This window comes from Hemitrygon akajei, chromosome 6 (assembly GCF_048418815.1).
Source record: "Hemitrygon akajei chromosome 6, sHemAka1.3, whole genome shotgun sequence".
In the NCBI taxonomy this organism is placed as follows: domain Eukaryota; kingdom Metazoa; phylum Chordata; class Chondrichthyes; order Myliobatiformes; family Dasyatidae; genus Hemitrygon; species Hemitrygon akajei.
Window position 1 is genome coordinate 168,635,390 of NC_133129.1, and position 24,290 is coordinate 168,659,679.

The window sequence follows — 24,290 nt, forward strand, 5'->3', positions numbered from 1 at the left end:
ACTACCGCTACAGCGACTGCAACCCGGGTGCAATTCTGGCTGCTGTCTGTACAGAGTTTGTATGCTCTCCACGTGACAGCATAGGTTTCTTCCCACATTTCAAAGATGTTCTGGGTAATTGATCACATGGGTGTAATTACTGGTGCAAGCTCATTGGGCAAGATGGGCATGTTACCATGTTGTATCATTAAATAAAAATAAAATTTTAAAAACCATCGGCTATCCGAGAATCTTTCTTGTGATCTATGATGATCTGCATATTTAGGGAAAGAAATCTCTATGAATGAAATATCCATTTTTTCCCAAGAGAACCCTTGAGCATAAGCACAGTTTAGTTGTTTTAGATGGTCAGCTCTTTGTATCCCTTCATCTCTAGTGGAAACATCTCCACATCTACCCTGTCAAGTTCCCTTGAGTTCAGTCTCCATTCTTCTAAATGCCAGAGGATACAAGCCCAATTTGTCTAGTCTTTGTTGATGGGACACCCTCCCAAGAACTAACTTGATGAATTTTCTTTGGATGGCACCAATGCTGCCATATGTGAGAGGTTATGGGCATAAGATGTAGGAATAGCACTGGAGATTGGGAGGTGACAGGTGGAAGTGACAAAGGGATAAAGATAATGGAATCAGATAAGAAAGGAAGAAGGACCATGGAATCAAGGAAGGGAAGTTAGGAGGGCAGAGGGAGTAGTAGGAATGGGAACTACTAGTGGGGAGTGTGGGTGGGGGGGGGGAGATGGGAAGATGGAGATAAAGTTAGATTAGCTTACTTTGTAACCTCAGAAAATGGGACTTTCCATGATATTGCTGTTTAGCTGAAGTGTTGGATACATTGACTGCCTAACAACAATCTCAGCAGATCAGGATTATGTCCACTTCTGACACTTTGCCTGGGAGTGTGAACCCAGTCTCACTGTCCCTGTTCCATTTCAGATGGTATCTTAAAACACAGGAGTGAACTGCAAGTGAGTTTTCATATCAGAGTGAAAGTTTCTGGAACTGTAAATATAGTCAGAACAAAAAAAACAAAAATAATTCAACAAGTTGCTTTGGCATTTGTAAAATACTGTTTCATTCAAGTCGGGTACAGAGTAGGTCTGTTATGCAATAATTCTGAATAAGCAGGACTATGCAATGTAGAAGGCAAACATGGTCTTACAAGAAAGAAATCTGCTGAAACTGTAAACTAGCAATACTGAGCATCACTAAAATATCTGCAATTAAGTTATTTTGGAGCTAAAGGAGGAAATCCCACCTTCTGTGCATAAGTGAGTTCACAAAAATACACCAGACGCATTATACAAAACAATAAAAAATGTATTACTAAGTAGCATATTACATTTTCTCAATTTACTTCAGTTGATTTTCTTTAAATATACAGATAACCAGATAACTTAGCAGAAACTCAATAAGTACATCATTTTCAGCTCTCACTTCCAAGCATTTCATCCGGAAGTCAAAACTATTCAGTGTATCTGGTTGTGTAAAGCAAGAAGCAACAGCTTTCACAAAGGAGGATAATACTGTTCCATACAGGTAACTGAGTGTGTACATTATATATGGCTTACGGTAATTTTGAGAAAGGTACATCCATCCCAGCATGATTAAAAGGAAAATAATTTTGCTCAACTAGAAACCGATTGACTAAGGACAAATGTACCTCAGATAGCTTTAGAATCTATGCTTTACAGGCTGTAAAGAGGTTTAGCATATGGCTGCATTGGTGAGACAGGAAAGGTTTTCTTTTGTTGCGCACACTAAATGCGTACAAAACTTTGCTAGCAGTAGTATTCACCTCCCACCATTTGCTTGCATTGACTTCAAAGGCACTGAATGTACAGGAGAAGAATAAACAATAATCATAACCAAAAGTCCTCCCTCACATATCAGTTACATGAATATTTTTATGTTCTTTGAGGAAGGCACCTGTGTTTGGTTTTCTTACAAAATGCTTCATTTAAACATCTATGTTACTGTTGATTTCATTAATAATAATGTCAAGTAATTACTACAAGATTAGATACTGACATACTTAATGCCTACAACAATTATGAAAATATGTGAAATGCATGCTTTCAAGTCACCAAAACAACATCCAATTGCTTCAAATTCTTTGACATTTAGTGATGTTAATGTATTTTTCATTTGGCTCACTTCTAATTCTAAGACTGCATTAATATCAGATTATTGTTATAGTGCAAATGTTTTGAAATATTGTTTTGGGAGACTAAAGAAACTCAGCTGACCTTCATTTAGATTTGTAAAAGAGACACGGGGGGGGGGGGAGAATTGCACTCAATTTTAGCACTTAAACGTTGAACTTTTCTCCCCTCCACACTAACAGTCAATCACACAACCAATTTCTGTGATTAGCTTTTAGTGCTGATAACTAGTGAAACTGGTATCATTCTGTACATTTTGATGCCAGTGTATTGCAAAGTCTTATTTGACAACATTTCTTTGGCTTCATATTTCTAATATGATGAAATGATTTCATAGATATGCAACAATAGAAAATCAGTAAATGATGGTTTTCTAGCCATTATACAGACATGACTGAAAAAAAGTCTTACAGTATTACTAATCTAACTCAAGACAAATTCATGCAACTTAGGTTGCATGAATAATTTACAAATAACATTTCATTATTTTTCACCTAAACCTGTATTGGCCAGCCAGACAAAAATAAAACATTTGAATGAGTGACCAGCAGAGCACAAAATTCAGGTACAGCTTCACTGTAAAACAAGTAACTGTGGAAGGTTTAGATTTCAGAGACAATGGGATTGTGAACAAGAGCAACTCAAATTGATGTTAACATAGCTGCTGATATGAAAAACTCGACAACAAAGAGTTAATCAAAACAAAACAGACCATTGCCAGTATTTGTAATATCCTATCATGCTTCACAATTTTGAAATGAACTCCTCAGGAATGGGTAATACATTCAAAGTGCAATTTTCATTAATTAAAGCTAGAACAACAACTTTCAACCTTCTTCTCACTACAGCATGGAGACAGAAATTTGTCCAAGGTCACTAATTCAACGTAGTGGCAAATACGTTCTGTTTTCTGCTTCCAAAATCTGATTTTCTACAGCGCCTTCAATGGAGCAACAGTTCAGAAGCAGAGTGATTGAGTGACCGAGGATGAATTTCTACCTCCATGTACCTATTATGTGCTACTCATTAGCCTTCTTCATAAAGTTAAATAAAGTCTTAACCTTTATGTAACAGTTCATATAATAAAGGGAAATACTGCTATATTGGGTGGGGGGGGGGGGGTAGCATTGCGACTGCAGAAGCTGAGTTCTTAGCAGTAGAGAAGTTAAACTTGGCATGCTGGCAAGAATCTTGCCCAACTGTTTGGAATCTTTTTTTCTTCAAGAGAAGGGGAAGGCTAGGACACAACTGTCACAAGCTCCATAAACTACATTCATTAGTGTGTTACCTTAGACTGGCTTTGTGTACTTAATAAATTCACATGCTTACGCACTCAATGTTCTTGCTCTGAATGTTTAAGGACAATAGGACTCCGATCACAGTCTGATGGCTGCATATCAAGTGAGGCGATGTTAGTGCAGAGTGTGTCGAGAAGGTATTAATACAAACTTTACTAATACTCTACTAAAAGAGCATTTCAAAACTCTGCAAAAGGCAGAAGGAGCACCATTATTTGAAGCAGAACATGGTTGGAGTGTGCAAAGAGGGCTATTCCAGATTTAAGGCCATGAAGATTAATTTACCTTGAAACTCAACCTTGGTCATTAGATCCAAAAGCTTTATTATGTCTTCAACACAAGTCAGTGAATTTCAGGGACAGAATACATTGCACTGATGTTAACATCAAGCACTGAACACCACTAATTGGTGCTGAAGTTCAAGTCAATTAAGCTGTATATGAGGCAAATGGAATCTTGAGCCTTTTTACCAGAACCAATCAAAATTCTAGGATTTTCATCAGCCCTTTATGATACTTTTTGACAATTATTGCAAAAGTGATTAGACTTGATCTTTTTTCTATTCCCTATGAATTTTGCAGCAAATGATATGCTGAGTGGGCAAACATTAAATAGGGGTTGCAAAACCACCAGGTCCAAACAACATCCTTCAATTTACTACAGAAGTGACCCCATGCAAATTACACTGAGAATGGGCAAATACACATTCTATAGTTGTCTCTGCCACTTGTGTTGTTGAAGCACCAGATGTTGAGGACCATGTGCACTGAAAAACCACAGCAACCAGGTGTGAGATACCGAGGTAGGAATTCCCAAGGAGCAACAGTCAGAGCCTTCATAGGACAGATGATGCCTTAACACTTCTTTTGATTGGCAGCTCAGATTCGTGGTGGTCACTTCTGCCTCAACTTTGGCAGAAACCCTTATCAAACCTCACTGTCTGCAACAGTACAATGTAAACACTTTGAAATTAGAATTTTATAAGGGTGTACTTAACATACCCAAGTCTGCATCAGCAAGTATAATAATCGCAGGAGAAAACCAATGAGTAAATCTATGCTGTAGATTTCATATAATGCTTCCAATAGAGAAATGGTCCCATTCTCTATGATATTGGACTCTCCTTATCTCAGGGACAATTTCTAATTTTGTATTCTCCCGGTACTTATACAAGTAATAAGCAGCCTTTGATATTACCATAAAGATTAAATTCATGGGCTATTTATTGACTCTGCTGTTGGGTTACTCCCAATGACCTGATGGTTTTTCTATTCAGTCTGTGTTAAAAATTAATTGCAAAAGATTATTAGGAACTGTATATTTTTTAAAGAGAGATTTTTTTGCAGCTATTTAACCCAAAAATTATATGCAATATATCTCACAAGAGATCAGTAGTTACCATCTAGGCACCAAATACAGCAGTATTATTTACCTTCTTGGTTCGAGGGTCACAATCTAATGCAATATAATATCTTGCAAGAGTTCTGTTTAGTTTTGTTATAGTGATGCATGCTAAGGGTAAAATTGCCAAGGTGGCAAATTTTTACAGACAGTAGATGGAATAAACAAATAAAGATCAAATAGAAAAAAAATATAGCTTAGAGAAAGAAATCAACGGAACATTGCATCCAAAGGTTTGCATTGATTTTCATAATAATTACAATACATCTTTAAAATGCATCCTAGTATCTTTCTTCCTAATCTTAAATAGGAATTTTTCAATGCATCCAAAGTGACAAAATTTTGGAAGGCTCCATTCACATTAGAAGTTTTTTTGCCATAGAACAAAGGCAAATAATGATTATATCAGAAGCTGTTAGCAGGAGGATTAAGACACTGCCTTGACGGAGACCCTGTACAGGGATCAGACTGAAACTGTGTCCTTATCAAGACGGTAGTATAGGACGGTAACTGAATCAGTGCCAGTGACATGGTGATTACTGGAGCCAAATGCACGTCATCTTAGCACATTGTTCCTTGTTAAAAAGAACTGAATTAATTGATTTATTCCAAAACAACTAAAACATTCTTGTTTTCGAACATTCCCAAACAGACACAGCATGGATTACAGCTCCTCACTCAGCAGTTCCACTCTCTCCGCATGCACTGACACCTCCTTGTTGACCACAATGTTTTCCTTCCCAGCAAGCATTGCCCTCAGTTTGTTGAGCTCATACTCATGTAGTATCTTCTGCGTTAAATACTTCTCTCGTTTGATTCGATCCTTCACCTCCCCTGGGACATCAGGAATTAAAGCTGCAACTGTAAACTTCACCAGAAAGACGACGTGCTGGATTGGAATGGGAAAATATCAGTCAACATGCTGAGGTGAACAATTCTAATACACAGATACTGGGAGGGCATGATGGGAGCCAACAGAGTGAGATGAAACACGTACAAAATGTGCCCCTCCTTCTTCACTTTCTCCCATGGTGCACTCTCCTCTCTCATCAAATTTCTTATTCTTCAGCTCCTTATCATCTCACAGCTTCACACTTTATTCCCCCTCCCCTACACACCCACTTTCTTCCCTATGTGGCTTCACCTGTCACCTGCTTGCTTGAACTTCTTCCCCTCCTCCCAACATCTTATTCTGGCTTCTGCCCCTGCCACCTTTCCTCTCCACAAGTCCTGGTTATGGCGACCACTGATGCCAGGCAATTTCTGAAGAGTACTGATAATGGTCGGGGTCACTCATCTTGTAAAGACATTGCCCAGAAGAAGGCAATGGCGAACTACTTCTGCAGAAAAATTTGCCAATCATGGTCACGAATAGGGCAAAGAATAAGGACAACAGTATGAAGGAGGTGCTAAAGACAGATGGAAGACCATGATCACCAATGTTATATGACACGGCACAAAATGATGATGATGCATTTACAGTGAACGCAATGCAGAGAAGGCTCACTCGGATATCTTCTGGGATGCGTGAAGGGAGGTTGAGCCTATCCTAAATGGAATACAGAAGAATGAGAAATGGTTTTACTGAACTATATCACATTCTGAAGGACAGTTGCAGAGAGAACATTTGTTCTTTTGTGGGTGCCTAAAACTGAGGGTCACAGTTTCAGAATAAATGGTTGTCAATTTAATACGAAGATGAGGAAAATATACTTGGTATTCACTGTCCCATGATACAGCAGAAATAGAGACTCTGAATATAGTTAATGTGGAGACAGACACATTTTAAGGGAATCATGGGAATAAAAAGACAGTAGGAAAGTGGTGCTGAGGTGGAGTTCAATCTACCATGACTTTACTAAAGGGTCAAAGGGCAATAAACTATCCATGGTGATTTTTTTTTTATTATTAATGGATGGTTGGTGATCAAGTGCTTGGTTGGGAATGTCAATTCTTCAGCAAACCATACCCCTCCAGCCCTGTCTGAAATACGTTGCTGGAATTGTGAATGGATAGTTAACCAGATAATGTTTTGACAATCATCCTCACAATTTCAGGCCGGCAACCCAGCTAACAACTTATGCTCACGGTCATCATTATGTGACCGATCCAAATTCCCTTCAACTTAGTTACAACCCTAACATTAGGTAATGTTTATTGCTTGTATCTCAAGAATAGGAGTTTTAAGTACAATACCTCCAAGATGATAATGAATGCCATTTTTGCAGCCAAAATGTGCCAGAATTGCATGGTGTGCTGGAATTCAAATTTATGTCCTGATGGGTAACGATAATCCTTGTATCTATAAAATTAAAAAGGAATCATTGATAATATTTGTGCAACGTAGAAAATGCAATGGAGACTAACATAAACTGCAAATGATATCAAAGCTTAACAGTGAACTTTGATTAAACAGTAGAACCGTCCAGGATATGACCTCTTCTCATTGCTACTATTAGGTAGGAGGTACAGGAGCCTGAAGACACACACTCTAGGAACAGCTTCTTCCCCTCCAAAATCAGATTTCAGAATGGACAATGAACCCATGAACACAATCTTGTTTTTTTTTTGCTTTTTGCCACTAATTTAATTTGATTTTATACTGATTCCAAATCAAGTGTGACGAGATCTGAAGGATTATTCATTATGGACTGTTCCTTTAAAAAGAGAGAGAGTGTGTGTGCTAATTCAAAGAGAGAGCAATGGACAGCCTGTGGTTTGCCATGGTTTCGGCAGGGTGGAGTTATATGATGGACAGCTGGTGTTCAGCAGTTGGGGAATACATACAAGGTCAATTGGCTTTGTAATCAAACACACAGAGACACACGGAAGACACTGATGAAACTGACACTGGATGAGCTTTGTGTGCTCACGACAAGGGTGGGTTTTGCTCTCAATGTGGAAAAGGGGTGACCAGTGGAAAGTTATCGGTGTGTTTAACCCTTGCCTGGGTTGATAGCTTTACCACGTGAAAACGGTACTCTCTTTTGTGTGGTCACAGTTGGTGACTTTAACAGGACTTCGGAGGACAATGGGAAGTTTCGATGGCGTCGGCACTGGGAAAACAAATCACCACTCTCTCTCTCACCCCTCAATCTACTCAATTCAATATCATGAACTGACCTGACTTCATACCTATACCATCGTAAGACTGTATCATTTATCATCTGAGCAGGGAGAAGTTTGGGAACTTTATTTACTCACTTATATATGCATAAACTCTCGTAACCTGTTTGCCTTATCTTGTTTTATATTACGTAGTTACTAATAAAATAGTGTTTTTAACCGAAGACTCAGACTCCAGGTGTGTTCCATTTCTGCTGGTTACCTTTTTAACCCGCTACGGGGTATGTAACACAAGACTAAGAAAGCCACCTTGTTTGATGTGGAGGCTGTGGAGGCTAAACGAGTGCTGCTGTGCCCAAAACCTCAGCTGAACTCTTGGTTCGCTTACCACAACAGGCAGTTCTTGCTGGAAACCTGCACCATAGCTCAGGCCTCTGCTTTTGAGCAGTACTCTCTGCACTTTGAAATAGTTGAATGTTTCACTACGACCTGGCGCGATGTGAACTGAGCCACCGAGGCGAATGTTCAATTGTTGCCAGTGGGCGTGTTGCTTTTGGATATTGAAGGGTGAGCAATGCACCATTCTAGGATGAGATATGAGCCTTACCCTGCACAAATGGCTGGAGGCACTCAGCAGGCCAGGCAGCATCAACGGCGAGGAGTAAACAGTCAATGTTTCGAGCTGAGACACTTCATCAGGACTGTAAGAGAAGGGGGAATGAGCCAGAAAAGGTGGTGGGGTGGGGGTGGATGGGAAAGAACTACAGGCTGCCGGGTGATAAGTGAAGCCCAGTGAGGGGGAGGGGAGGTAACGTGAGAAGCTCTGAGGTGATAGATGGAAAAGGTAAAGGGCTGAAGGAGGAGGATCTGTAGGGGGGGAGAGTGGACCATGAGAGAAAGGGGAGGAGTTAGAGCACCAGAGGGAGCTGACAGGCAGGCGTGGAGAAGTGCTAAGAGGAGAGCCAGAATTGGGAATGGAAAATGAGAGAAGGGGGAGGGGGATAATTACTGGTAGTTAGAGAAATCAATGCTCATGCCATCAAGTTGGAGGCTACCAAGACGGCATAGGAGGTGTTGCTCCTCCAACCTGAGTGTGGCCTCATTATGGCACCATAGGAGGCAATGGGCAAGTTGGAATAGGAATAAGGAGAGGGCATATGGGCATCTAGCCAGCTTGATGAGTGTTAGCTGCTGCTGTGGACTGGCTGTTTCATGTGTTGTCAAATCTTACAAAGTCCCTCTGCATCTGCATTGTCATCTCCCTCCCCCTTTATGTGCCTGCACAGTTCTTCCCAGACTGGAGATTTCTCTCTGATTACAAGCTCCACAGCAGCATCATCATATTCAACTGTTGTCTGCACGATTTGTCTTCTTTAGCACATTGGTTGTTTGTCAGCCTTTGTTATTTTTCATAAATTCTATTGTAGTTCTTTATTTTCCTGTAAATGCCTAGAAGAAAGTGAATCTCAAAGTAGGAACAGTGGATTCCTGCTAATTGGCCATTGGTTAATCGGGACAGTCACTTATTTGGGCCAACTCTTAGAGAACAAAAACTAAATCAATAAAATATTTGAGATTCCCTTCATTTACTTGGGGCTCTATATTATTTAATTGGGACAGGAAACTTGCTGAACAGTTACCAACTATTGTCAACACACACAAAATGCTGGTGGAACACAGCAGGCCAGGCAGCATCTATAGGGAGAAGCATAGTCGACGTTTCGGGCCGAGACCCTTCGTCAAGACTATCTGAAAGGAAAGATAGTAAGAAATTTGAAAGTAGGAGGGGAAGGGGGAAATGCAAAATGATAGGAGAAGACCAGAGGGGGTGGGGTGAAGCTGAGAGCAGGAAAGGTGATTGGCAAAAGGGATACAGAGCTAGAGAAGGGAAAGGATCATGGGACGGGAGGCCTAGGGAGAAAGAAAGGGGAGGGGAGCACCAGAGGGAGATGGAGAACAGGCAGAGTGATGGGCAGAGAGAGAAAGAAAAAAAAGGAGGGGGGAAAGCTAAATATATTAGGGATGGGGTAAGAAGGGGAGGAGGGCCATTTATGGAAGTTAGAGAAATCAATGTTCATGCCATCAGGTTTGGAGGCTACCCAGCTGGTATATAAGGTGTTGTTCCTCCAACTTGAGTGTGGCTTCATCTTGACAGTAGAGGAGGCCATGGATAGACATATCAGAATGGGAATGGGACGTGGAATTAAAATGTGTGGCCACTGGGAGATCCTGCTTTCTCTGGCGGACAGAGCGTAGGTGTTCAGCAAACCGGTCTCCCAGTCTGCGTCAGATCTCACCAATATATAAAAGGCCACACCGGGAGCACCGGACGCAGTATACCACACCAGCCGACTCACAGGTGAAGTGTCATCTCACCTGGAAGGACTGTCTGGGGTCCTGAATGGTGGTGAGGGAGGAAGTTTAAGGGCAGGTGTAGCACTTGTTCCGCTTACAAGGGTAAGCGCCAGGAGGGAGATCGGTGGGAAGGGATGGGGGGGACGAATGGACAAGGGAGTCGCGTAGGGAGCAGATCCCTGCGGAAGCAGAAAGAGGGGGGAGGGAAAGATGTGCTTGTTGGTGGGATCCCGTTGGAGGTGGTGGAAGTTACGTTGAATTATACGTTGGACCCGGAGGCTGGTGTGGTGGTAGGTGAGGACAAGGGCAGATGTGCGGGAAATGGGAGAGATGTGTTTGAGAGCAGAGTTGATGGTGAAAGAAGAGGAGCCCCTTTGTTCGGTTGCTTGAATTTCCAGCATCTGCAGATTCCCTCGTGTTTACTAACTATTCTCAGTCGCACGCACTTGTACGGCTGTTAGACACTCCATGGTGCTTAGAGTGATCAGTTTTTAATTAGCATCAGTAGCATGTTTGTGCTCTAAAAGTAATGATTTTCACCACTGATAGTTGGCAGAACTTAGCCTCTCCAAGAGCAAGCCTCATGTGGTGCCTCCTTGCTGGCAACACATGGAAACTGAACTCCTTTTGGACTGAGGCTGAACCACGGAGGACGGGGAGGAGGTCTGGCCCCTGCACATGTAGCATGTAGGCCCACTGGTGAATGGACACACCTTCGTGTTTGTGAGTCAGATCCCCAGCTACGGGTAAATAGTCCTACTGCCTTGTCAGAAGCCTCAGGAGAGATGAAGTCTATGGGAGTAAACCCAGACAGAAAATCCCAAGTGGACGGATGTGACTGAACATCCTTTTTGCAGCTCCTGCAGCCAAGTTGGTGCCAAACATATTGCTTCACTTTTCTTTGGATTATACTAGTGAGGCTGAGAGGGGGACCTTGATGACAGGGGATCTCAGGATCTCCATACCTTCCACCCAGGCTTGTGCCCTGGAGAGGTCACTCCAGTGCCAAAAAAAAACCATTGTCCTTCGAAACAGACGGATGCCATCATCATTGGTTGGTGTAAAATAAACAGCAAGACAATTCAGAACAGTTTTGTTCACTGTGGTTTCAAGCATTCAGGCTTGGAGATGCTGGAAATGGCCTTGAGTGAAAATGAAAGGATTTCACTACTGTACTTCAACAAGTTAGGAACTACAATGAATTTGAAGGGATGAACAATCATCTTGAATGCTATAATAAAAATAAAGATTTGGGGGATGCAATCATCTAAAGCATTGTATGAATGCAGTTAATTATCTGCACTCGGTGTCTGCACAGATTTTGCTCGCTTAGAGTCAATCAAAAGAACACAGCAGATGAATTCCTCCACTGATAACTACTAATAACAAATACAGTTTTATCGTACTGTAAAGGTATTGGTAGTGTTTTTGATTTATTTCATTTTTCATTTAAATCCATAAATTGTTATTCACTTATTTGGTAGTTTGTCTGTTTTTTATATCTTTTAACTATTTTCATGAAACTTTGCCTAATAGGGGCCAAAGTGTACTGGTCCTGAAGTATCCCAATTGAAAGGAATCTACTGCATATGGTGACATCTATGTATGTTGATGATAAATTTACTTTGACTTTGAACTGGTGGAGATGAGGGCAATATCAGGATCCAGGAAGTCCTGTCACTCCCACACTCACTGTGCTGCCCGGACTCTGGCCTTGAAACCTCATATCTCAGCAATGAATGGACGTATCATTCATACCGGCCTGCCTATAACTAGCCCTCAGGCAAACTCTGCACAGTGCCTCAGTGGTTTGCTGTACAGTGGGAGTACTAGGGAGACAGGGGACTATGTGGATGAGCAGATATCTTTAAAAATATACAGGGTAGTAGGAACCCATTGATGCTCTGATTCCAGAACAAAGAAAGCTGCAACTAGTAGGTGCCCTGTTCGGTGTTAGAGATTGGTGTGTGCTCAGAAAAGCTAACTTTTCTAAATCTTGCCAATGAAGATCATGCAACTTAATTTTCCCAAGTTGAGTACAAAGTGGATTATCAGAATATTGGATCCAAGAACTCATTTAGCATTAAATTTCCCATCTATACCAGGAATGCCACAGCAGCTGCATTAATCTTGCATAACCAATGCACTTTGCCTGTCACATGTCTATAATCCAGATACAAAATTGTTCAAGACACTGGTGTGTGGCGTTCCCTGGTGGACCACCTATGCTACCAAACCCTTGGTCTCTGCATCTACTCATGCACAAGATGATAACAGTCCACATGGATTTATGGCAGGTAGATCAGAGTCCTGGAACATGCCTCAGTTAATCAAGAACCTCTAGGTTTCAGAGCCTTAATTCCAGATGCACACTCAACTGTCAACATACAAAAGAATCGCAATATCTGACATTTTGTTAAAATAAATTTGAAGAGACGTTTACCAGACAAAAGAATGCTTTTTCAGTTCCTACCTGCACGATGTGATTTCAGTGCTACTATATGATGATGTTAATGATTCGTCTTTTAAGACAGAAGTGTCGGCAATTGAAAGACTGTTATTGATATATCCTTTCATTGGTAGGTCACCATTTGTAGAATATGCATATTTGTACACCAAACGTGGGATCATATCAGAAGTAAAAGCCACGATGAAAGCCTAGGGATTTGAAAGGAATCACACAGTGAAGTAGTTTGTCCTTTTGTGCATAAAGTATATAATAAACAATATTTATAAAGGGTGGGGGGGTAATCACGGGCATTAAAACTAATTTTCAATAGTAGCACACACAAAATGCTGGAGGAACTCAGCAGGTCTGGTAGCATCTATGGAAAGGAATAACCAGTCAACGGTTCAGGCAGAAACCTTTCTGGTAATTTTTTTTATTCTGGGCACTGGATCAAAGTGATTCCACACATCGCTTTACAAAGGCAAGGGTCTAGTGAGAGCGGTGAACTTAAGGAACTAAGTGAGAGCAAAACAAAAATATCCTAGAAGATCTGGGGAGCTTAAAAGTTAATAAATCTCAAGTATCTGTGTCTGCAATTTTGAAAGAGGTGGCCTAAGAGATGGTGGATTCTCTGATCTTCTAAGATTCTAGATTCTGAATTTCTTCTGTGCATTGGAAGGTATCAAGCCTGACCTTGCAGGATGAAGGGAGAGAGGAAACTGGGAACTACCCATCTCCAATAGCAGATGTAACCAGTCTCCACAAAAGATGCAAGAAGTGAACATCTTGAGAAGAATATATGGACTGAGCAGCCAACATAGACTTATGGAAGGTAAATCACATTGGACTAATCAGTTGGAGTTCCTTGAGGGTGTGCATAGTATTTTATGTAGAGATACAGCACACGGGCACTTAGGCTCAACATGTCCACACTGTCCAGTTACACCAATGTGATCTACATTGGTATATTGTTGGCAATATTCTGGAGTTATGGTATATAGCAAATATTAATTTCAATAGTAACCAGTCTTCAGACCTGAATGGGGCTTGTGGGTTGAGTTTAAAATGCAGCTGAGAACTGCTGCAAGTGTTCTTGGAGCTGCAGACTGCAATCAACTGCAAACCAAGAAACACCCCACTGACTTGAGATGCATAAATGCAGTGCAGAGTCAGTGGAGGTTAACATCCATTTTGGGTGTCTGGAGTGTTGGTGTGGAGATGGAGGTGTTTGAAAATTATATGTAATTCAAAGGAAGCATTGTAGAGACATTGTAACTATATTGTTTGACCTTTAGTATATGAAAAGTGTCATATAATATTGGGTCGGGAGACCTCTTCTAAGAGTGAATCCTGCTTGTTCTGACAAATAAAGATTTCTTTATCCGCCAACTTCAGTGTCTCTCAGTGACTTCAGTCACAATCAGAACAACCATACATCTTTGAAATAGAATAGTAGCATAGTTAAAAGGGAAACAAGTACAGGTGGTGTATTTGGATTTTCAGAAGGACATTGTGGAGGGTCCATGTGAGGAGTTGGTCAACAAGGTTGCAGTACATGGAGTCAGGGGGTAATTACTAAAGTGAAGAGAGAGAGTTGGTTGTCAGACAGAAAGCCGAGGGTGGAACCAAACCAATCATTCTAAGACAACAGGTCATGACTTACAGGTACGGCTATTCATACCCTATAACAATAATTTCACTGAATGGACCCAATGTCATAATTTCAAAGTTGCTAAACAAGGGCATGATTATGAGCTTGTAGAAGGATGCAAAGAACCTTCAGGGAGGGACATAGTGATGCTGAGACAGAGGGCAAGAGCATGGTGGATGGCATCTCATCCACAGAGATTCATGATAATTCTTTTTAATGAATGTAATAGAAAAATACTTACTGGATGATAAATAATTGGGGATGCTAACATTGAAAGGGACCTGTGTGTTGTTGTGCATGTCTCTCAATGCCACGAAACAAGTGCAACAGGTGATTAAGGAAGAAAAATGTTATTTTGGCCTCAGTCACTATAAGCCCTTTTTATAATGCTATTTACATTGTAAATACATACTCATATTTATGTATTTATGCACATTTTATTCTATATCTGTACTTTAAATTCTAAATTATTTTTATATTCTTTATTCTTTAGAATTGTTGAATGTTGATTTTTTGTTGCATAACAGATGACAGTAAATTCCTAATCTATGTAAATGTATACGGCCAATAAAGTTGATCCTTAATACTTCCAGGCCGAATGGTTTTGCAAGCCATTTCAGGTTAGAGTTGAGAGCCAACCACCCTGGTAGGCTTCTGGTCACAAATGAGGTAACAATGGCATGTTTGCTTCCTATAAGAAATTGATGGACCGAAATGGATGTTATAGCATTTGTTTCATGGTGATTATTACCTACAGAGTGACTGAGGTAATAGATAGAGATTGATGGAGAGAGAGATGCTGGCCTTATCATCAATATCTAAGTTCTTGAACAAAAAAAGAGAAGTTCTTATGATCAGCAGAGTACAAGTCAAGCCAAGTCACATAAAGATATAGGATTCTTCATTGCTGTTTCCATAACAGTCAGGGTTATAGCCCTGAGAGAACCCCTGAACCTGGAGGACTGGTGGACCACTCTTCATCTTGTCTCTACCCTTTTACCTCTTTGCCTTGGGTGACCCAACCAAGAGCCAAAGCACAAGGCCCTAACTCCAAAGAACATAGCTCTCCAGGTCACTGAGGCATGCAACCCTCCAAAACCTACGACAAGGTTGTGCTCCACTTGGAGGTGTGTTAATCTGTAGCTTATCCTTGTAAAAACCATTGCCCTTACCTATACACTCAGGGAGATTTACAATGGCCCAGTAAACTACCACCGCACAGGTCTACGGTAAGGTGAATGCAAACGGGAGTGCTCAAAGGAAGCTCCCACAGTCACAGGGAGAACGTGCAATTCCACACTGGTTAGATCTCTACAACTGTGATGCAGCAACTTCACCAACTGTGCCATGGCGTCTGGGTTATGAGTGGCACTTTGAGGCTCTTATGCCGGACGTATAATGCTCTAAGCACCTTGGCACCACAGTCCCGGCGGGAAGCAGAACACTTACATTTGTAACGACAGATAAGATAGCAATGCCATTCAGTATCTGCTGCCAGATCCCTATGCTGTGAGCCTTTGATGCCACTGGCCTCCGGAACTGCGTGATAAACTTCCACGCATCCACACGGATCTCGATGATGTTGTTCAGCAGAGCAAGAACGGGAGCCAGAGGAAACGAGGCCACGAAAAGAGTAACAAAACCAAACTGGATAACTGCAAAACAAACAGCAGATGACATCAGTAACCAAGTGCGATTGTTTCTGTGTTCAATGTCCATCTAAATATCAGATATTATCAGTCTCTTACCACTCAAAGTTAGTAGCCAACAATTTTTCAGCCCGAGGACAGGATGAAATTTTTGATTGATGCAAAAAAAAGAAAGCCCACAATGTCTAAGGAATATTATTAAAGCTTTTGAAAGCTGATTTTTTATTTTAAAAATGCAACAAAATGGCTGCTCAACTCAAATAAATCATATCAGATTTACATTTGTGGTTATTTACTCAGAAATTGCAATTCAGAAATCAATTTCTTCCAGGTGAGGCGACACTTCACCTGTGAGTCGGCTGGTGTGGTATACTGCGTCAGGTGCTCCCGGTGTGGCCTTTTATATATTGGTGAGACCTGACGCAGACTGGGAGACCGGTTTGCTGAACATCTACGCTCGGTACGCCAGAGAAAGCAGGATCTCCCAGTGGCCACACATTTTAATTCCACGTCCCATTCCCATTCTGATATGTCTATCCACGGCCTCCTCTACTACCAAAATGAATCCAAACTCAGGTTGGAGGAACAACACCGGCTGGGTAGCCTCCAACCTGATGGCATGAACATTGACTTCTCTAACTTCCGTTAATGCCCCTCCTCCCCTTTTTACCCCATCCCTGGCATATTTAATTGTTTGTTTTTTTCTCTCTCTCTCTCTGCCCATCACTCTGCCTGTTCTCCATCTCCCTCTGGTGCTCCCCCCACCCCCTTTCTTTCTCCCGAGGCCTCCCATCCCATGATCCTTTCTCTTCTCCAACTCTGTATCATTTTCACCAATCACCTTTCCAGCTCTTAGCTTCATCCCAACCCCTCTGGTCTTCTCCTATCATTTTGCATTTCCCCCTCCCCCCACTACTTTCAAATCTCTTACTATCTTTCCTTCCAGTTAGTCCTGATGAAGGGTCTCGGCCCGAAACATCGACAGTGCTTCTCCTTATAGATGCTGCCTGGCCTGCTGTGTTCCACCAGCATTTTGTGTGTGTTGTATCAATTTCTTTCCTTCACTTCTTGGGTCCTTAGCTCCCAGTAGAGCAGAGACCATTGATGACCTCTTGTCTCCATCGTTCCAAGTCCTTATGAGCATAAGGCGTAGGAGCAGAATTAGGCCATTTGGCTGATCCTTTTTACACCGCCTCAACCCTATTCCCAGGCCTTCTCCCCGTAACCTTTGATGCTGTGACCAATCAAGAACCTACCAATCTCTGACTTAAATATACCCAACGACCTTGGGATGTAACAAATTCCACAAATTCACCACCCTCTGGCTAAAGAAATTTCTCCGCATCTCTGTTTTAAATGAACACCCCTCTATCCTGAGGCTGTGCCCCCTTGTCCTAGACTCCCCTATCATGGGAAACATCCTTTCCCACCTACTCTGTCTAGGCCTTTCAACATTTGTAAGGTTTCAATGAGATCGCGCCTCATCCTTCTGAATTTCAGCAAGTACAGACCCAGAGCCATCAAACGTTCCTCATATGATAACCCTTTCATTCCCAGAATCATCCTTCTAAACCTCCTCTGGACCCTCTCCAATGTCAGCACATCTTTTCTTAGATGAGGAGCACAAAACTGTTCACAATACTCAAGGTGAGGCCTCATCAGTGCCTTATAAAGCCTCAGAATCACATACCTGCTCTTGTATTCTAGACTTCTTGAAATTAATGCTAACATGGCACTTGTCTTCCTCACCACCAACTCTACCTGCAAGTTCATTTTTAGGTTGTTCCACATAAGGACTCCCAAGTCCTTTTGCATCTCAGATTTTTGGATTTTCTCCCCATTTAGAAAATAGTCTGCACGTTTATTTCTACTACCAAAGTGAATAACCATGCATAGTACAAGCGGCCCACGTTTTTCAAATGTTCGATTTATGACACCTGGCTGTTTCGAAAGACCTACATTAGTTACCTGTTTTCACTAACAGAAGAGTGTTTTAACTGTTATGAAAGAAGGCAGTGCGCTCCCCGAGCAGCCAGGCTCCCCCACCCCACCCCCGGAACTGCATTCTAGCTGCCATTGCTTAAACACGTGCCTATGGGCATCTGTGCTTTACAGTATCTCGACTTATTTTGTTCACCCGTTAGCAAGTTAAGTTCTAAGGTATCGGAAAAGCCTAAAAGAGCTCGTAAGGGTGTTACACTTTGCGTAAAACTAGACAAAATTAAGTGTTTCGATCGTGGTGAATGAAGAAAGGACATTTGTCTGCGCGCTGAACTTGACTGCGTCCACCATTCGCACTATAAAGAATCGTGAAAGCTGCTGATGTTACTGTTGGTTCTGCTCATAGCAAAGTGGTCTCTTTTAGTTGGTGTCCAATAATGGATAAAATGGAAAGTCTATTGATTGAGTGGATTGATGGGTGTACAGAGCGTGGTGTTCCTTTAAGTTATCTTATACTTAAGGAGAAATCAGTCAGGCTTTTTAATAAGCTGAAACAGAAAGCACTGGGCGATGGTGATGAAAGCGTTGCTAAAGTGGAATTTAAAGGTAGTCATGGATGATTTGATCGGTCTCTGAGGCGAGGGCGGCTTCATAGTTTAACGTTTACTGGAGAGAGTGCTTTGGCTGATACTGAAGCTGCCAAAAAGTTCCCAGCAGAACTGAAGAAAATAATTACAGAAGGTGGTTATTCGTATAAGCAAGTGTTTAACTGTGACAAAATTGCAATTTATTGGAAAAAAAATTGGCGAGCAAGACATTTATTTCGATAGAAGAAAAGCGGGCTAAGGGACACAAGGCATCGAAGGACAGGTTTACCCTAATGCCTATTATTAACGCAACTGGTGATGCTGTCCTTAAGCCTCTACTAGTGTACCATTCAGAAAATCCAAGGGCACTTAAAGGTGTTGATAAGAATACACTTCCTGTTGTGTTCCGTTCACATCCAAGTGGTTGGAATATCAAAGTGCTTTTTTCTGAGTACGTGAGTGGATACATTAGTCCTTTTATTGAAAAATACTGTAGAGAAAATAACCTCAATAATAGGTGTCGTGATTGCTGTCTTCCCAACTCTGGTAAGTGAAACTACACTGTACATACATTATTTTTACTTTATATAGGCTGTGTATTTTTATGTGTTAGTTGGTATGATTTGGCAGCTTCATAGCTTAAAGGTTACTGGAGAGAGTGCTTCCGCCGAGAGCTCTTGTGTGAGATTTTCGCTACGCTAGACACTGATGCAATGATTGCAGAAAAGTATTTCTACTTTATATAGGCTGTGTATTTATCATATCATTCCTGCTTTTACTATATGTTACTGTTATATTGGGTTTTGTGTGTTACTTGGCATGGTTTTGTAGGTTATCTTTTGGGTCTGGCAATGCTCAGAAATTTTTCCCATATAAATAAATGGTAATTGCTTATTCACTTTATGACATTCTGGCTTACGAACCATTTCATAGGAACGTTCTCCCTTCGGATAACGGAGGAAACCTGTATTTCATTTGCCACTTTCTTGCTCATTCTCCTAATCTATCCAAGCCTACCTGTTTCCTCAATACTACCTGCCCCTCCACCAACATTTGTATCATTTGCAAACCTGCCAACAAAGCCATCTATTCCATCATCTAAATAATTGATATACAACATAAAAAGAAGCGGTCCCAACAGCAACCCCTGCAGAACACCACTAGTCACTGGCAGCCAACTAGAAAAGGATAATTTCATTCCTACTCGCCGCGTCCTGCCAATCAGCCAATGCTCTAACCATGTTAGTAAATTTCCTGTAATACCTTGGGCTCTTAACTTGGTAAGCAACCTCAGGTGTGGCACCTTGTCAAAGGCCTTCTGAAAGTCCAAATATAAAACATCCACTGCATCCCCTTTATCTATCCTTCTTGTAATCTCCTCAAAGAATTCCAACAGGTTCGTCAGGCAAGATTTTCCCTTAAGGAAATCATGCTGGCTTTGTCCCATCTTGTCCTGTGCCACTAGTACTCCATCACCACATCCTTAACAATCGACTCCAACATCTTTTCAGCCACTGAGGTCAGGCTAACTGGTCTTTAGTTTCCTTTCTTCTGCCTTCCTCCTTTCTTAAAGATCGGAGTGACATTTGCAGTTTCCCAGTCCTCTGGCACCATGCCAGAGTCCAATGGTTTTTGAAAGATCATTGTTAATGCCTCCAGAATCTCTCATGCTTCCTCCTTCAGAATCCTAGGGTGCAGTTCATCTGGTCTGGGTGACTTATGCACCCTTAGGTCTTTCAGCTTTTTGAGCACCTTCTCCCGTGTAATAGTAACTGAATTCACTTCTCTTCCCTCACATACTACAGCATCTGGCACACTGCTAGTGTCTTCCACAGTGAAGACTGATGCAAAATACTCTAGTTCATCTGCCAGCTCCTTAACCCCAGTTATTATTTCTCTGGCCTCATTTTCTAGTAGTCCTATATCAACTCTCATTTCTCTTTTTTTTTTTACAGATTTGAAAAAGCTTTTACCCTCCACACTGATGCTGTTTGCTAGCTTGCCTTCATTTTTCATTTTTTTTCCCTTCTAATGATTCTTTTAGCTGTTCCCTGTAGGGTTTTAAAAGCTTCCCATTCCTCTATCTTAGTCGATAATATGGTTGGAATTCATCAATGTTTCTATAATCCATTATACCTACTGTCCTGGGGAATGGCCTATACAACTTCACCAGAGCCCTGTTGGCCGGCCTTCCGATTTCCACCTCTCACGACAGGAACACTGGGTTGAACTTTTCCTTCACACACAATTGGGCAGTTCTTGTGCTGAGTCATCCACATTGAGTCACACTGACTTTCATGCCATGGTTCACAGAATGATCCCACTTTTGGAGCATTGTGGGGGCATTTGGACTACTGTTGGATACCGTGGTTGTCCCAATGCTAGATAAAGCTGTGAGCAGGATGGGCCAGTGGGTAATAGTTTAGTGAGGACTATGAATAAAAGCTAATTTCTTCTGTAATTCAAACCAACTTCCCTTTTTCATTTTGTGTGTGAATGCTCAAATGTTCTTCTATTCTTACCACTTCATTTCCTGCAATTTTTTCACTTCTTCATTGTGAGGAAGAAAGGATCTGAAGTATCATTAATTTCTGATTTCCCTTACTGAACTTAAAGGGCAAGGTTTCAAAGCTCTTATAATAAATATTCCAGATATGTTTGAAAGGGTCTGCAATTTTTTTTTTTTTTGCTCTGTGTACACAACATAAACCAGGGAACAGTATCAATTTTTACAGAGTAAAGGGTAATGTTTTAGATGCACTCGTTTAAAAACTAAATGATTTAATTTTAAAATATGGTTGATGGAGTAGGTGCTTTAACTTTAGGAGAAGCTGCAGGATGAGAATCACGATTGTGCAATAAATTTCTCAATCAACCGCACATTGGTGGGTGGACCAAATAGACAACAAACACTCCATCGGAAAGAAGGAAGCAATCCGTCTGTCATACAACAACACTGGACAGTTGCCATCTGCTGACTTGAGCTGAGTTTCCAAGAACACAGCCAGTTCCTCATACAGCAACCCCATCAGTTATATTTCCCCGCTTTATCCATATTGACTGCAAGAATACATTAATTCTCCCTCGAAAGCCTGGATTGATTCTATTTTCATCACCTTCTAGGGATCATTTCTTCTGCAAATCAATCCAACATCCCTTTATCATTATGGGTATGAATGCTCAAATGTTTCTCTATACCCATCACTTATTTTCCTGCAAAGGTATATCACTTTGGATATTGTTGTGGGGGGGGGGGGGGAGGGAAATGGGTGGGGAATGATCTTAACAGAGGAAAATCACAGTGGTTGGGTCCCTGGCACCGAGTCTGCCTCTGTGACTCAGATGAGAACGAGAAAGACAAGACACCCTGAGTTGATAGGAGATTCGATAGGGGAATGGACAGGAGGTTCTGTGGGTGAGAATGAGATAACTAGATGTTGTGTTGCCTCCTGGTTGTCAGGGTCTGGGATATCTAAGTGGAAAGGTGAACAGCCAGGAATCGTGGTCTATGTAGGTACCAATGACATGGGTAGGACAAGTGATGAGGTTCTGTATAGGGAGTTCAGGGAGTTAGGTGCTAAGTTAAAAGGCAGGACCTTCAGGGTTGTGATCTCAGGAGGCTAGAACCAGTAAGATTATACAGTTTAATTTGTGGCTAAGGAGTTGGTGTAGGACGGAGGGCATAAGATTTTTGGATCATTGGTCTCTCTTTCAGGGAAGCTGGGACCTGTACAGAAGGGACGGTTTGTTAACGTTGCACGGTGGGGTTTAAACTAGAGTTGTAGGGGAACGGGAACCAGAGAGCCAGAACAGTTAGTGCAGAGGTTGTGGAGGCAAATGTTAGGAAGACCTCAGATGAAGTTTGAAATCAAAAGGTTCAGCGTGGTGCGACAAAATCGAAAAGGGTGTGAATACAGATTGGAAAGTGTTGTATCTGAATATACACAGTATCAGGAATAAGGTAGATGAACTTGTAGCACAGTTGCAGATTGGCAGGTATGATGTTATAGGCATCACGGAAACATGGCTGAAAGATTATAGCTGGGAGCTTAATGTCCAAGGACACATATTGTATCAAAAGGATCTGCAGAAAGGCAGAGGGGGTGGCGTCGTGCTTTTGGTAAAAATTAAAATCAAATCATTAGAAAGAGGTGACATAGGGTCAGAAGGTGTTGGATCATTGTGGATAGAGCTAAGGAACTGCAAGGGTAAAAAGCTCCTGATGGGAAATGTGTACAGACAAACAATAGTAAGGATGTTCCCTACAAATTACAATGGGAGATTGAAAATACATGCAAAAGGGGGACTGGGAAAATCAAGTTTGTGCTGGATTACAGGAGGGGGAGTTTCTAGACTGCTTATGAGATGGCTTTTTAGAGCAGTTCATGGTTGAGCCCATGAGAAGATCAGTTATTTTGGATTGGGTGTTGTGCAATGAACTAGAATTGATTAGAGAGCTTAAGGTAAAAGAACTCTTAGGGGAAAGTGATCACAGTACGATTGAATTCACCCTGAAATTTGAGACAGGGAAGTTAAATCAGTGTATCAATATTACAGTGGAGTAAAGGGAATTACAGAGACATGAGAGAAGAGTTGGCCAGAATTGATTGGAAAAGAACACTGGCAGGGATGATGGCAGAGCAGCAATGGCTGGAATTTCTGAAAGTAATTCGGAAGGCACAGGATATGTAATCCCAAAGAGGAAGAAGTATTCTGAATGAACAATGACACAGCCATGGTGAACAAGAGATGTCAAAGCCAACATAAAAGCCAAAGAGGGGGCATAAAATATAGCAAAGGTTAGTGGGAGTTAGAGGATTGGAAAGCTTTTGAAAATCATCAGAAAGCAACTAAAAATGTCATTTAGGTAAAGATGTAATACGGAAGTAAGCTAGCTAATAATATTAAAGAGGATTCCAAAAGTTTCTTCAGTGTAAAAGAGAGGTGAGAGTGGATATCGGACTGCTGGAAAACAATGCTGGAGAGATAGTAATGGAGGACAAGAAAAAAATGGCAGATGAAGTGAATGAATATTTTGTGTCCACCTGCATGGTGGAAGACACTAGCAGTGTGATGGAATTTCCAGGTGTCAGTGGGTATGAAGTGTGTGAAGTAACCATAACTAGAGAGAAGGTTCTTGGGAAACTGAAAGTTCTGAAGATGGGTAAGTCACCTGGACCAGATGGTGTACACCCCAGAGTTCTGAAAGAGGTGTCTGAAGAGATCGTGAAGACATTAGCAATGATCTTTCCAGAATCACTAAGTTTTGGAATGGTCTAGAAGACTGGAATATTGCAAATGTCACTCCACTCTTCAAGAAGAGAGAAAGAAGCAGAAGAAAGGAAACTATAGGCCAGTTAGTCTGACCTCAGTGGTTGGGAAGATGTTGGAGTTGATTGTTAAGGATGAGGTCTCAGGGTACTTGGAGGCACATGATAAAATAGGCTATGGTTTCCTCAAAGGAAAACCTTGCCTGACAAATCTGTTGGAATTCTTTGAAGATATAACAAGCAGGATAGACAGAGGAGAATCAGACCATGTTGTGTACTTGGGCTTTCAGAAGGCCTTTGACAAGGTGTCGCACGAGGCTACTTAACAAGCTATGAGTCCATGGTATTACAGGAAAGATTCTAGCATGTATAATGCAGTGGTTGATTGGCAGGAGCAAAGAGTGGGAATAAAGGGAGCCTTTTCTGACTGGTTGCACGGGGACCTTTTTATGTTATATG

General features: G+C 41.5%; 1 protein-coding gene across 6 annotated transcripts in view; it reads right to left on the reverse strand.

The window, feature by feature from the left end:
* Positions 1-1,298: 1,298 nt before the first annotated feature.
* ano5a (anoctamin 5a) overlaps positions 1,299-24,290 on the reverse strand; it is a 179,110-nt gene continuing 156,118 nt past the window's right edge. For all 6 annotated transcript variants that reach the window (XM_073049738.1, XM_073049735.1, XM_073049737.1 and 3 more), the window contains 4 exons: positions 15,834-16,039; positions 12,758-12,942; positions 7,060-7,165; positions 1,299-5,752 (listed from right to left, as the gene is read on the reverse strand). In XM_073049738.1, coding sequence (XP_072905839.1) covers positions 5,528-5,752; positions 7,060-7,165; positions 12,758-12,942; positions 15,834-16,039 — 722 coding nt within the window. In that variant the 3' untranslated portion in view covers positions 1,299-5,527. The remainder of the gene's footprint in view (positions 5,753-7,059; positions 7,166-12,757; positions 12,943-15,833; positions 16,040-24,290) is intronic.